Consider the following 13606-nt stretch of genomic DNA (forward strand, 5'->3'; position numbering starts at 1 on the left):
ACCCGTTCCACGTGTTGAAATGAAAGGCTGTTACTGCTGCCCGCGAATGCTTTGTTTGCGCAGCTACGTACAGGTTCGAGCAAAATAAAATGTGCATTATTGGCTGCAAACATTTTTTTCGCTTTCCCCAGCTGAAATTGCCATCTATTTGGAATGCGCCTGCAGTTAATGGATGCTTGCCAAATGGGCAAGCACACACGACTAGCACCACTTCGCGCGCTGCCTCGACGTCGGCAGAATGCAACTGCTGGGCTTGTGCGTTGATGTTTTCTCCGGGTGGATTTTGGCAGCTTCGCCGAATTTGAGCTCGAGCTCGGATTTTTTTGTAAGAATGAGCAGTAGTACGAGCGGTGCTCTGAGTGATTCGGCTGGTATGATCAGACATGGGCTACTTTAAGCTTACAAATAGGGCTGCTAATTGAATTGAATCAAACCTTCGACTGTCTTTATGTAGGGTGCGTTTTAGACTTGTGGGCGCTTTGTTGAATATTACTTGGCGTCTGTACTGAAATGCGAACCTAGCGAAAACAAACCAAGGCGTGCGCATAGGTGCCGCGCCTCTTCGATCGGTAGTCAAATTGGTCAAATCCCCTTGACTTGCGCGGGCTGACGCGTTTTTGACAGTCTTATAGGCCACATCTTTCAAATGTACACGCCTTCGCCGCCACTGAGGATGGCAGAAGAAAGCACAAGAATTCACAAACAAAAGAAGACCAAGAGGCGGCGCTCAGTTCGGCGGGAGAGGAATGGCGCGCGCGCGAAGTTTGGGAATTTTCGGCGCTTGCTCGCTGCTCCGCGGCCGCCGCCGCTTGTTATATAATTAATTTCGAGTATTTCTGCGCCGAGTTGGGCATTGATAACTACAGGAAGGGTAGTTTATAAGACATACTACCGGAATATATAATCTTCCAAAATTCGACTTTTTCACGATTTTTTGATTTTCAAAGGTCGCGTCCCCCTTAAACATATGGTTCTAGGAATGTCAGCATGGTACTGGCTACCACTTCTTTTTTTCTTTTTTAATGACTGTGATGCATGCCGCAATGAACCCAAGCTGCTGTGAATGTAAAAATGTGCTTTGCCAGCCACTAAACTTTTAGCTCCCATAAGCGTATCTGTGGTGTTTGAGATGTAGCAGATGGGGTGTAATGGGTCTTTGGGTTCAACTTTCCTCTGCTCATTGATGCAATGGCACAAATTAAGCAGAAGTCTGGCTTAAATTGTCTGCATATTTATGTTATAGCTGGTCTAAGTTAAGGATGGGCATATCACATTCAAGACACAATGAAGTGCTCGCAAAATTTTATGCCTTTGTTTACTCTCTGCACAGGAAAAGAAAGCGGGTGCGACACGACCGCATGTACTGTGTGGTTTGGTTCACAAATGAGAAGGACTCCGTCGGGGCAGTGCCAGTTCGCTGGCTGAGCAAAAGCACAACAAGGTGCATGTGGCCCCCAAAAGGCACTGGGCCTCATGCTGTGGACCAGATGGCCCGCAATATGCTGAAGCCTGGCCCTGATTGGCAACGGTGTCCCTGCAGGGTGCTGGGTTATGCAGGTATGAGCAGCTCCTTTATTCACAATATACTTATACTTACTGTCCTAAACCTCGCTACATTAATACTTACTTGCCTGTTTTGGCAAGAAACTAAGCTTATTGATTTTCTGATTAGCACAAGCAGCAAAAAATGGTGGCAGCATATCGTAAAGCACACAGGATAAAATTTACAATGTTGGTTTATCTGGTTGACATATTTCTCCACAAATACATGCAAGACATTTAAAGGTTCGGTGAGATTTGAGTACTGCTAAAAATTTGCTCCTAGTTAAGGCTTGCACAAAAATTTAAATTTGCAGATGACCAGTTATGAGAGATGACCTGTGTGTAAATGTTTTCTTGTAATATTGTTTTATCTTGCATGTATAGCTTATGTCGCTCTAGTCTATGCAGCTGGTGAAGCTGTGCCCAGTACCCTGTGCACCTGGTTTAGTCACCTTAATTCTTTTACAAAACAGACACTTACGCTGATGCCAAAAGAAAAATGGAAATCGCGGAGCAGACTTCGCACATTGAGTCTGGCAGCTCATGTGAAGATTTTCCGTCACCAAAAAGGCACGGTGAGTTCACCATTAGGATTTAAACTGTTGTTATGTGAAGTTAAGTTAATGCTTTGTTCCTGAAAGTGCACAAATAAAAAGATTAATTGGCCTTTAATTCCAATTAAACCAATTAAGACTGTGAGAGCACTGTTTGTCATGGTTTGGCATGGTTTGCTTCTCTGTTTAGCATTGAGAGACACATAGATGTGGCCAAAGTGTGTCTTCCCCAAAATGAAAATTGGCCGATTTTGAGGAAAGGAAAGGTGCGCTGTGTGTCTGGATGGATGCCTTCTACAGTAAGAGCATGCAATTGGTTAGTAAGAGCATCTCATTTTCACTGTCCCGTAAGGGCATGTGACATGTCTCAGGTTGGCGTGATACAAGTAATGGTCTGCTGCAGCGCTGCTTGGTTTTGTATTTGGTGAGAGCGCCAGCCCCGTGGCAGTCACTGCATCAGCTTGTGATAATTTTCGGTGCTGACATTTACACCTCTATCCACCAATAAAGATTTGGAGGTGTTTTCAATTTGGTCACAAAATATGTCAAGGGTTGCATATAAATGAACAGTGCCAGTTGGGAGCTGCTCGGCTCTGCTGAAAATCTGAACAATGTGAGATTTTGAGATAAGCGATTTTGAGTTACAGCTTTACTGAACTACTCTCGGTGCTCGTTTGGCATAGTGTTTTTTCTAAAATGGCTTGTATTAACCACGTAGGCAAAATAAAGTGGAATAGGAAGCTTCTAGAGATGTGCAATACCATTTGTACCACTGAAAGACAACAAAACGATGCAACAACGTCTGCGATTTAACGAAGTTTTTCCCGAATGTACGCCTTCATTATATTGAGGTTCAACTGTACTGCATTATACTGTGAGGGTTGAGATTTGCTCACAGGCCTTGCAGGGCTCCGAAAGGAGCTAATCGCGGTTAAGATTGTGCTGAGAGGTAATATTGCATTTGGGTATTTGTTTCAGTTCCAGATTTACAGCTTCGCATGCCTCGGGTTGAGGACGGTAAGTGCACTTCTCTTTCTTTTACATGGTGAAGTACAATATTAATATGCAACTCCTGGGGTTTTATGAACATCACATTTTTTGGCGTCTCTTTACATGTGCACAAGTGTTTTTCGCTATACAAAGTGGGACTGTTTTAAAACTACAAAAATAGCAAACTAAAATTCACTGTGGCCAGTCACAATGCGTTTCATACACTCATAACATCACAAACGTATGAAAACACTAACATGCACTGAATGTCTCAAAGAAAGGTTCTAAATGATGTGTTAATTGAAGGGACACAAAAGAGTCTGTCTAGTTCAAAATTCTGCTGATGGATAGAAATGGACCCATATGCAATCAATGAAAGTATTTTTTGACAATTACATTTGTAGGACCATTGAAATCAATGATTAGGAATATACTGTCACTCTTCCTCGTTTACACGTAATGTGCGGTGGCAGCAGAGGGCAGCAAACACCAGCTGCATGAATTCAGCACTGTGGTCTCTTGTTTCTGCAGCTCTGGCAGTCACACTCACTCCTGTGCATCTGCCATTCAACTGAGCCTACGATAGGCTGCAACAGTTTCCACTTTTCTCGGCTCGGTCAACAAGCTTACTAAAAGCAGTGTGAATCTAAATAATGTGGGGGGCTTACGCCGGTGGTCTGCACAACCTTGTGCTGTACTATTTACTCGCCAATGAATAAGCTAGTAACATAGTCATTTGTGGCTTTGGAAGAGGGTATTTTTATATTCTGTTTTGCAACGCATATAACTTCCATGGCAGAGCTTGCAGGTGATGTGTCAGTTGCGGTGTTCTTGAATTATGCTGTACGGGTGGCAGGGGCTCAAGGGCCACTGTAGCAGCATGTTCTTCCATGAGAAAAGCTTTACCAGCGGCACACTGGACCGAAGTTCTAATGTCATGGCTGTAATGCCCAAATGCATGCAGCAGCCACAACTGCTGTGTGGGCAGGGCTGTGGGCACACATTTTTCAAGAGTTGAAGGAGCTCTAAACAGCTAGTTTATACTGTTTCACTATACAATTCCAGCAATTTTTTTTTCCAAGCAATGTTTAGAAGCGAAGTTGTTTGCAATCAAAGTTTGAAATTCCGTGCCTTCGTGGCATTCCTCCTTTTGATGTTTTTGGCATGCGCAATGGCATGAGCTCTTGCTTGGGTCCCGTGCCCACCTTTGGTGGTTTTGTGCGTTTGCTTTTTTAGTTGTCTCTGCAAACAGGAACTTCTGTTCTAGCGTGGCCAGGCATGGTGGTCATCTGCTTCATGCATGCAGTTTTTGGCTGCGGCTCTTATTCCTGTGCCAAACATTTGAGGTGTTAACCTTGTGTATGATTTCGTGTTAGAAATGCAAAAGTGGCGAAGGCCACTTGAGCCGCCAGCGCGAGAGCGGAAGTGCAAAATGGAAATCTTTAAAAAAACGTTCTCATGTACTAAACATCCATAATTTTCTTTTGTGCTAACTGAAAATTAGTATTACTACTTCTCATGTGCAATAGATATTTGATGCATGCTTGCAGCTGACAAGTAGCCATTAAAAGCCGTCGATACATAGTAGTGTTGCACAGAGAGAAAGAGTGAATGCAAAAGTCAAAGGAGAGAGCCTTTCAAACTTTGAATGCGATTGTGGGCTGTGTTATCCGGGTAGAGGTGTAGTATTTTGCTCTAATGTTTATTACAACACAATTAAGCAAGTGAGGTATATTATAACCCAAGAACAGGTGATTTAGGGCCCATTTAATGATATTGCATATAGTTTTCGCCGATTTGTACCGTCTTTGCCAAAAGTAACCAGGCTGCGTGCTTCGCATCTGGGTTGGGTGGTACAGACTTCATACCACTTATGAAGCATTAAATCTATGGAAAGTAAAGGCGAGATCCTGTCCTCACTTCTAAACAAGTTGTTACCTTCTGGGAATCCATGTTGGCTTTAGAATACAAGTGAGAAGCAAAACATGCAGCCTGGTTACTTTTGGCAAAGACGGTACATGATCTTTATGTTCTGACCTCATTTTTTTTAAAAAGCTCTTTAGCACCCTTGCACTGTGCTTTTTGTACTGGTGAAACCATTTCTTGCTTTTTACTACCATTCTTTGCAGACTTAGCAGAGTATGCACACGAGAGTAGTGCAGAGGTCCTTTCAGCTGGTGGCCCCAGGGACCGAGCTTCACCCATGCCTACGACAAGCATCACCAGTAGTGAAGTCCGTCATGAGGCTGTCCGGGATGTAGTGCGGACTATGGATGTCCCCAGCGCACACAGTCTGCACGACGAAAGTGAGGACCTGTTGGGTTTCTGGATGTTGATGTCACTTAATTATACACTGGTCAGCATTGAGAACTGTCACAGGTGCTGAATAACTTATCATTTGAATTATATATAATATCATGTCGTAATAACCCCTTCCAATGAATATTTGAATGTAGCTCTCAAATCTGGCATGCTTTCCAATCTTCCTAGCTCTGCTAATGGGCACTGTGCAGGAGCAACTCGCGCCGCAATGCGTGCACCCCTCGAGGCGGGAAGGGAGCTCTGTTCGGGAAGGGTGTGCCCAGCCGCACTGTGGAGACGCTGCGGTTCTGCTGTGCGTGGTTCATATTCGCCGTTCGTTCCTTGTATTCGTGGCATTATAAGGTCACAAATGAATTCCTGGGTTGCAGTTTTTTTGGTCGTTTGGTTTCATACATTTTCACTTGCCTGATAGAGTGCTTTTGACACCCGAAATAAGATTTATGAAGCAAAGTGACGCGAAGCTTGGATAGCTGCCATCCAACGAGCAGTGAGCTGGCAATCATGTCCGGATCTGCTGCTTCCAGATTTTCCACACGGCGTCCTTCCCAATAGAGGGCACACTCCCTTTTCCTGCGTTCGCAGTCTTTCTCACATCAAAAAAAAGAAAGAAAGAAAGAAATCTGGCAACTCATAGGCATCTGCAATATCTGGAGCCAATTGCCATGCCCAACAAAAGGAATGCGCATGTACTAGGACCACCATGTGCACCCTGTGGGCCGCGCTCGTGGACACAGTTGATCATTGCGTAATCTTTATTTAATCTGTCCTGTGGTCTATATTTCCTTGTCTACTGTAGCTTGCATGAGGACCGGTGCAGTGCAGAGATAACTAATGGAAATGTAGCTCTTTTACTGCATATTTACTGTTTGCGTTGCTTGCGCTTAGTTTTGCAAATTTGTCTTGGTTACTTTTTTTTTTGCTTTCAATATTTTTTCTTCCCTCTAGCTCACTCCTTTTTCCCTTCCATGTGCTGCCGCCACTTTCCTTCTGGGCAGTTTTCTTTGTCCTTACTTATTCGTGGGTGCTCTGAATAGATCAGCATTCTTTACACGCCATCCTACTCCAAACAAGTGGCCGAGTGGCTCGCTGCCACCTGTTACATTCCCCCATCCTAACTTAATTTGGTGGCAGAAGACTTGGAAGTACGGTCAAAGAACTAGCATTAAAGTCGGGATTTGAGGTAGGACTTTCTTTCAATGAAAAGGAAAAGTAGGCATCTACATCCTTTCATGACTTTTCTCACCACTTGAAAAGCATTGAGCAATGGGCCTGCAATAAGCTTTGAGAGCTTTATGACCTACCTGACAAAGGAAAAATGCATGTGTATTAGAAACCGTAGATCACTTTTTGTGCTGTGCTGTAATGGAAGTTTTCCATGCTCATAGCTGGGTTGTTGTATCAGTGACTGTGTGCATGAGCATTGCATGGACAGAGTGATCAGTGTGAATCTGCCATCCTTTCCTTTATCATCGAGAAAAGTGCCAACTGCCTCACTAGAAAGATAGCCAAAGCTTATCAAAAGTCTTCTGCTTAATAACAGCTGCCTGTGGCTTGCCAAGCCCCAGTAATCGTTTTTGGGTCTTCAGGTTTTGCGCATTGCGATCATGTTTGTTTATTCTTTTTTCATGCCTTTTTCTCCTTTTTTGGCTCTTACTTCATTCACTCCTATTCTTTTCCCACACTTGTTCCATCCTTCTCCGCCGCTAAATCCCCCGCAGTGTTCCTTTATTTTTATTTTTTCCTTAGCCAGTCCCACATGAAGAATTTGAGGCTGGCTTTCTGTGAAACTGCACCGCATGTGGAAGGAGGAGGGTTCACAATTTTTTTTTAATTTCCTACCTTGTTATCATGTTTTTTATCCCCTCCTCTTTGTTATTTTGCTTGGCCTTTCCAAACTGCGCGTGCTTTTTTTTTCTGTCTTCTTCCATTTTCATGTTTTCAACCTAGAAATAAATGCCCAGCAGGCAGACAGGGCTTGTCAGTGTCTCTCAGTCTTGCGCCTTGTGGTGCCTGCATTGTTCATGCTTCGCTATGTCACTCCAGCTAGCCCAAACTGTCAATGTTCCGCTGTGCAGACCCCAATTACTTTCCTACAGCCGCCTTTTTCAAGCGGGCGACCTGCCCAGGTGGCCGCGTCTATCCTTGAAAAACTCCGGTGCCCATTCGTGGCGGTGCCTGTTCACCGCGAGTGCTGCCCCGTGTGCTTCTGCATGGGGCCCACAGCTTCATTTACTGGAGATTCATTCACAATATACATTCAGATAGATTGAACAAAGTGGAAGGCTGACAAGCTCTTTTCACTTAATAACAGTGCATTTTGGCAGTGAAGAGTGCCTAATATTAAATATTCCTTGGTATACCTTGCACAGCAGCAGCAACGATGGCCAGTGCCGTTTTATTACCATACACAGTAAAAGCTCACTAATTTGATATCGGAGGATATATTTATTTTGTAAAAGACTGACCAATGGTTGCTTTTTGATAAGAAGCGTGGAACAGTGACCATTGTTTCCTATTTTCAACCCCTGCGTCCTTCATGGTGTGACACATTAGTGGTGGTGTCCTCTCACAAGTGCCAGTATCGGGTGTGAGGAGGCTGCACTGAACAATGCGCCAATAGCACTTGGCGAACGCATACTTTTGGCACGATAAAATAACTGCAGATGGAGGTGAAGGTGGTGAAGGCATGGTGAACCTTCCTTCATCTGCCACACCCTGCATTGTCTCTCTATCAGGTCTAAGGGGATTATACTTTAGAATCTCTCAGTGCCATTGGTTACAGAAGGGTTCTTTAGGGAGTAAAATCCACCATTTTTTTCGAGCAGTAGCCGACTATAATAGTATACTATGTAAACGCCGCTGAAGCCTGTAACATTCAACTAGGTCAGTGAAACTGCTGGAAGGGCAACTTAGAAAACCTCTGATCTGTGCTTCAACCATAATGTTTTAAACTTCCTTGATATCTGATTTACTCTTCTACTGAAAACCTGAACTAAAGTTGGCAGCTCTCTGAATTATCGCTTGACACTTTTAAAAAAGTTTGGTTCAATTTTGCAGGTCGACACTGTGAAGACCCACGGTGTGTCGCAAACCAACGTAAGTACTCTTGTATCCTCTTACAATGATTTAATCAGCACTCATTTGCATCCTTGAAATACATGGAATTTAACTAAAAAGCTGTTGTTGAGATCCTTGATAACCTTGGAATTTGTGGGTCCTTGAAAACTGTTGAGTTTATGATTTGAAAAGGAGTTTGTGTGTGTTTTTGTAAATACCATACTTTCACGATTCTAAGCACCCCCTCCCAACTTGGCAAAAGAAAATTTGGACAGAAAGTTTGCATGTGAATCTAAGCACCCCCTTTTTTGAGAGGAAAAGAACGTAGACAAGGCTTCTAGCATGCTTGCTCACTCAATCGAACTGGAGTCTGAGACCCGAGTTCGTGCAGTTCCATGGCGCGGTATCCACTTGTGTTGCTGCGCTCCGACACTACATGACAGCTAGTGGCGCAGGATGGCAGAAGCCGGCTGAAAATGACCCCTAATGCTCTTTCAGCGTGTTGCCACATGGACCTCGTAATGGCAGCCATTTGGCTATGTCAGCAGGCTTTGCAGGTGCTGTGGGCCCACATTTGCCTTATTTAATGTCAGCTGTTCGGCATCCATAACGAAAGTCAGATAAGTTTGAAGAGGGCTGTCATAGCTTGAAATTCAAGCGCAGTGCAATTGCGTTTTAGGAAGATGTTTGCTAAATTTTTTTGCCAAATGAATTGCTACTGCTTGCATCCATCTTGGCAAGATATTGATGCAAAAAAAGGGGGGGTAGTTTTTTTTATCTCCTCCCTCACTTTAATCACTGCTATCGAGAAAAAGGTTACTTAGCGTCGAGTAAATACAGTACAGTCAAATCTCGATATAACGAATTCTGCGGGACCGCACAGAATTATTTATTTTAAAATATCGTTGCAATGAAAAATCTGCGATTATAAGCCAGTGGTCAAACGTAGGTATGAAAATGACGTACCTTGGCAGTGGGCACGTGTGTAGACCAGCAAAACCTCAAGTGAAAATGTTGCACTAACTCCAAAGCTGATTTATTTGAAGAAATCCATTATTTTCCTCTGCCGCGTGTGCCGCCGCGGTGGCTCAGTGGCTATGGTGCTCGGCTGCTGACCCGAAAGATGCGGGTTCGATCCCGGCCGCGGCGGCTGAATTTCGATGGAGGCGAAATTCTAGAGGCCCGTGCGCTGTGCGATGTCAGTGCACGTTAAAGAACCCCAGGTGGTTGAAATTTCCGGAGTCCTCCACTACAGCGTCTCTCATAGCCTTAGTCGCTTTGGGACGTTAAAACCCCATAAACCAACTAAACCAACCATCTTCTGCCGCGTGCAGCAAACACGACCGCGCACTACATTACACCACTACAGCACATACACCTTCCACTTTCCGGAACACCTCATCGCATGCGTATTTGCACTGAGCGATGAAAATACGGACTTTGTCCATATGCAAAAAAAAAAACCAGAAACGTCAGAGTTCTCTATGACCCCATCTTCAATGCTCCCTGAAGTTTGAAAATCTTGTCTTGGTATTTCATAATGTTCGCGGCATTCGATGGGGCAATGCTAGCTGTCTGTAGAGGCCGAATCGCTTTTTCCCTGCGTCGATTTCTTGCAGGGAAAGCAGCTGTGTTCATATCTTCTTGGCATTTCGCTGGCTAATATCATCGCCAATATCGCACAAACTTCGCCATAAGATAATCTGTGGCAAAAAAAAATACCGTCCCGCACGCACGAACACACGAACGACCGACCCGCGTACGACACACAACACAGGAAAAAAAACGCAGGCAGCTAGGCCTGCTGGCTACTGCGTAATAAACCATAGCTTCATGGTGGCGCTAGGAGCTGGTACTAGATGTGCTGATGATGATAGCTACGGCCCACGGACCATACACACAGAAACGGCAGTTTCTGTTTCACGCGAGAGTTGCAAGCTGCGGCGCTGTTAATTTTAGCCGAATTCGTAATACTGATATTCCAAAATTCTAGAAGAAGAAATAAATTACGTTTGTTATTCTGAAATATACGCTATTTTGAAATTCGTAATTCTGAAATAGTTTTACATTGAAAACATAGCAAATCTGCCGGGGATTCTTAAAAAATTCGTTAATTTGAAAAATTCGTTAATGTGTTCGTAGTAACGAGATTTCACTGTAGATGTAATGTAAGTAAGGAAGAGAGCAGAGCGGGTCAGTGAACAAATGCAGGTTAATAATAGGCTAGTCAAAAGAAAGAGGCAGGGAATGTAATTGACGGTTAAAGGTAGCGAAGTAGGTTGCAAGATAAGGCATGTGTAGGAGACAGCAGGAAACCAGGTGTCTAGGCGGGATTAGGCAGTTTGCAGGAATCGAAGTGGATGAGCTGACACATGGCCAGGTTAATTGGAAGGATATGGGAGAGTCCTTTGCCCTGCAATGGGTAGTCAGGCTGATGATGATATTTAGTAAAGATGAATGTTTCATTTTTGCACTTCATGTGATTTTCCCCAGGCATGACCCACCGGGTTGTACAGCTACTAATGGAAATCCGGGCTGACATTAAGGAGCTGAAAGGAAACTACGCAGCTGCGTATAGTGAAGACCCATGCCGAGAAATCGGGCCGGCAACCTCTGTTGAGGTACTCAAAGAAATCGAGGAGGAGCTTGGAGATCCCGACAAACGAACCTTTCTGGTAAGCTCCCTGTGGTAGCCATGAAGACAAGCTGGCGTTGTTGCAAAATTTGTCGTTGGCATTGTGAGCTAGAAATCACTTGCATGGTGCTGGAAGCTGGTAGCTTGCATGGCTGGCCAATTATTTTTTTGTGCAACTGGTTTGTTCAACTTAACGGGACCGCATGATATCAGAAAGTTGCGGGGAGCTGCCAGTTCGGGTTGTTCATGTGAGGTGGAAAGATACAATCGGAATAAGAATCAACCTTCCAGTTCTCTAGGATGTCGAGTCAAGCATACTACTCCTAGGTTAAGAAGGCACGACCATACAGCTTGATTAAACCAGTGTTTGATATGTTGGGTTGTCACCTGCATTACAGTGCAGTCCACTTATAACGATACCAGATATATTGATGTCGGCAAGACGTGGTCAGTCGTAGCATGCATATGGTGGACAGTGAGGTCACAAACTTGCGTCCTCACACTCCCTTCAGTGGCAGCGGGCATTGTTTGCAGCCGGTAGCTGGGGTACTGTCGCGATGGATGTATCATGCCTACATTGTTTCCAACAGATGGGCTAGCAAAACACTGTTTTCAGCATACAAAATGCATAGCTGTCTGCATCATTTTTATTTTACCAATTTAATGTAAAAACAATGCCTTCACCAGTGCCTGTTGGCTAGTTTGCTTGTGCAAATCTGGTACTTCTGTATTCCCAACTGGCTCATGTGCCAAAAAAATATTGATCGCTTCTGAAGTTTTTGTTAATGCGGAACAAAAAGAACGCTCGCTGTTGAGAGGCGGCAAATGTAATGATCTCTATGGGCGTTCACCAGGGCTGCCAGATTCTTTGTTGCCGCTGGAATTTCATTCTTGAGGGCTTTCATTGCTGAGGTTTCAACTGCACTTCGATGCAGTGATGCTTGCTGAAGGTGGAGTGGAGAGCAGCAGTTTTATTGGCCTGATTGTTGCCAGGAGCCTTCATCATCATTGCATCCTAGCAAATATAGTAATATCCTATTGTCATTTCTTAATGTCATTGAGTCATATTAGTGTTAGCAGAGTTGTTATTGCAAAGCATCTTTATATGCCAAAACCGAAAAGTACAAGGGACTCCGCTGCATCAATTGTGCAGCTAGCAAGGTAATTCTTGTAATTTTTCTTTCAGACGAAAAAGCTTGGTTTGATTGGCGGAACGACTCCGGATGAGGCTACACGCCTCATAATGAAGACGTTCATCAAAACACCAGTGGCCCTGGAATACACGTTGGAGGGGCGAAGAGACAAGCCAGCCTTCAAGGACCTAAGGCTGTACAATGTGATTGTTGGTATGTTTCTGTTTTACACTAATTTTATATGTAACTGACCACATTTTTAGTCCTTGTGCCTGACTCAAGGACCTAAGGCTCTACAATGTGATTGTTGGTATGTTTCTGTTTTACACTAATTTTATATGTAACTGACCACATTTTTAGTCCTTGTGCCTGACTTCGGGCGTTATGCTTACATGTGTACTGGCAGTCTACAGTTTGAGTGCATCAAGAGCAAATTGTACTGATACAGTGCGATAAATGTATTAGGTTCGTTCAATAGGTGAATTGAACGAACCTATTAGTGTGATGTTTAGTTTGGTAGGTCTTAGTATCTCGCAAATATTCAAAAATATTCTGGCATAACCTTCTTTGTTTAGATGTTAAGTGCCAATGAAGTTTTATACCTTGAAAATAAAAGTACATTTTGCTATTGGCAGCTGCATAGCTGTTTTGATGCATTGGGGCATTCTTTTCAAATGCTAATAAGATGAGTGCTCTTCCAGCTGTCTGAATCGATTGTGTCATAAATGAGATTTATGTGATTTCAGCTGCTGTCCAGCGCCGGATTCCGGATGCGGATGTGGCAGTAATCAATAACCGCATCGCCGGGTATTTGAGAGGGGCCCGGGACCGGGATGGCGGCCGCAGGGCCAGAATGAAGTAGCACAGTAGGATGTCCTGCAGACAGTGTTTCTTTTTTTCTTGAAATAAAATATGTTAATTTGCATTTTGATGGCTTTGTGTACCTCATCTGTGGGCTGAAGTGGCATAGCAAAATACGTCACTTGCTCACAGAATCTGACATTCCAGTTAACTATTACAGTTTATCTGAATATCATTGCCGCCACTTGCCTGTCCCTGTTCAGGGGCTTAAGCCAACCTAAGAAACAGTAGTGGCTGCCCAAGATAGCCCGTTGTGGATCCCTTTAAGGCAGCCCACCTGAACCTGCTGTGGGCCCCATTGAGGAAACCTACATAGGCTGCCCACATCAACCTGCTGTAGGCCCGACTTAGGCTGCCGATGTAGGCAGCCCACATCAACCTGCTGTGGGCCCCATTGAGGAAACCTACATAGGCTGCCCACATCAACCTGCTGTAGGACCGACTTAGGCTGCCAATATAGGCAGCCCACATCAATCTGTTGAGGGACCCGTTTAGGCTGCCGATGTAGGCAG

The 13606-nt window shown here is 44.2% G+C and overlaps 1 protein-coding gene across 1 annotated transcript; it reads left to right on the plus strand.

The window, feature by feature from the left end:
* The first annotated feature begins 235 nt into the window (after nt 1-235).
* Nucleotides 236-13095, plus strand: LOC149326101 (uncharacterized). Its single transcript, XM_089564478.1, has 8 exons — nt 236-1557; nt 2016-2117; nt 3075-3113; nt 5216-5392; nt 8466-8504; nt 10959-11140; nt 12287-12446; nt 12980-13095. The coding sequence occupies exons 1-8, from the start codon at nt 1260-1262 to the stop codon at nt 13093-13095; spliced, it is 1113 nt and encodes a 370-aa protein (XP_089420604.1). The 5' UTR covers nt 236-1259.
* The last annotated feature ends 511 nt before the right edge of the window (nt 13096-13606 follow it).

The sequence above is a fragment of the Amblyomma mixtum genome, chromosome 10 (genome assembly GCF_055824585.1).
Source record: "Amblyomma mixtum isolate Tamu chromosome 10, ASM5582458v1, whole genome shotgun sequence".
Lineage (NCBI taxonomy): Eukaryota > Metazoa > Arthropoda > Arachnida > Ixodida > Ixodidae > Amblyomma > Amblyomma mixtum.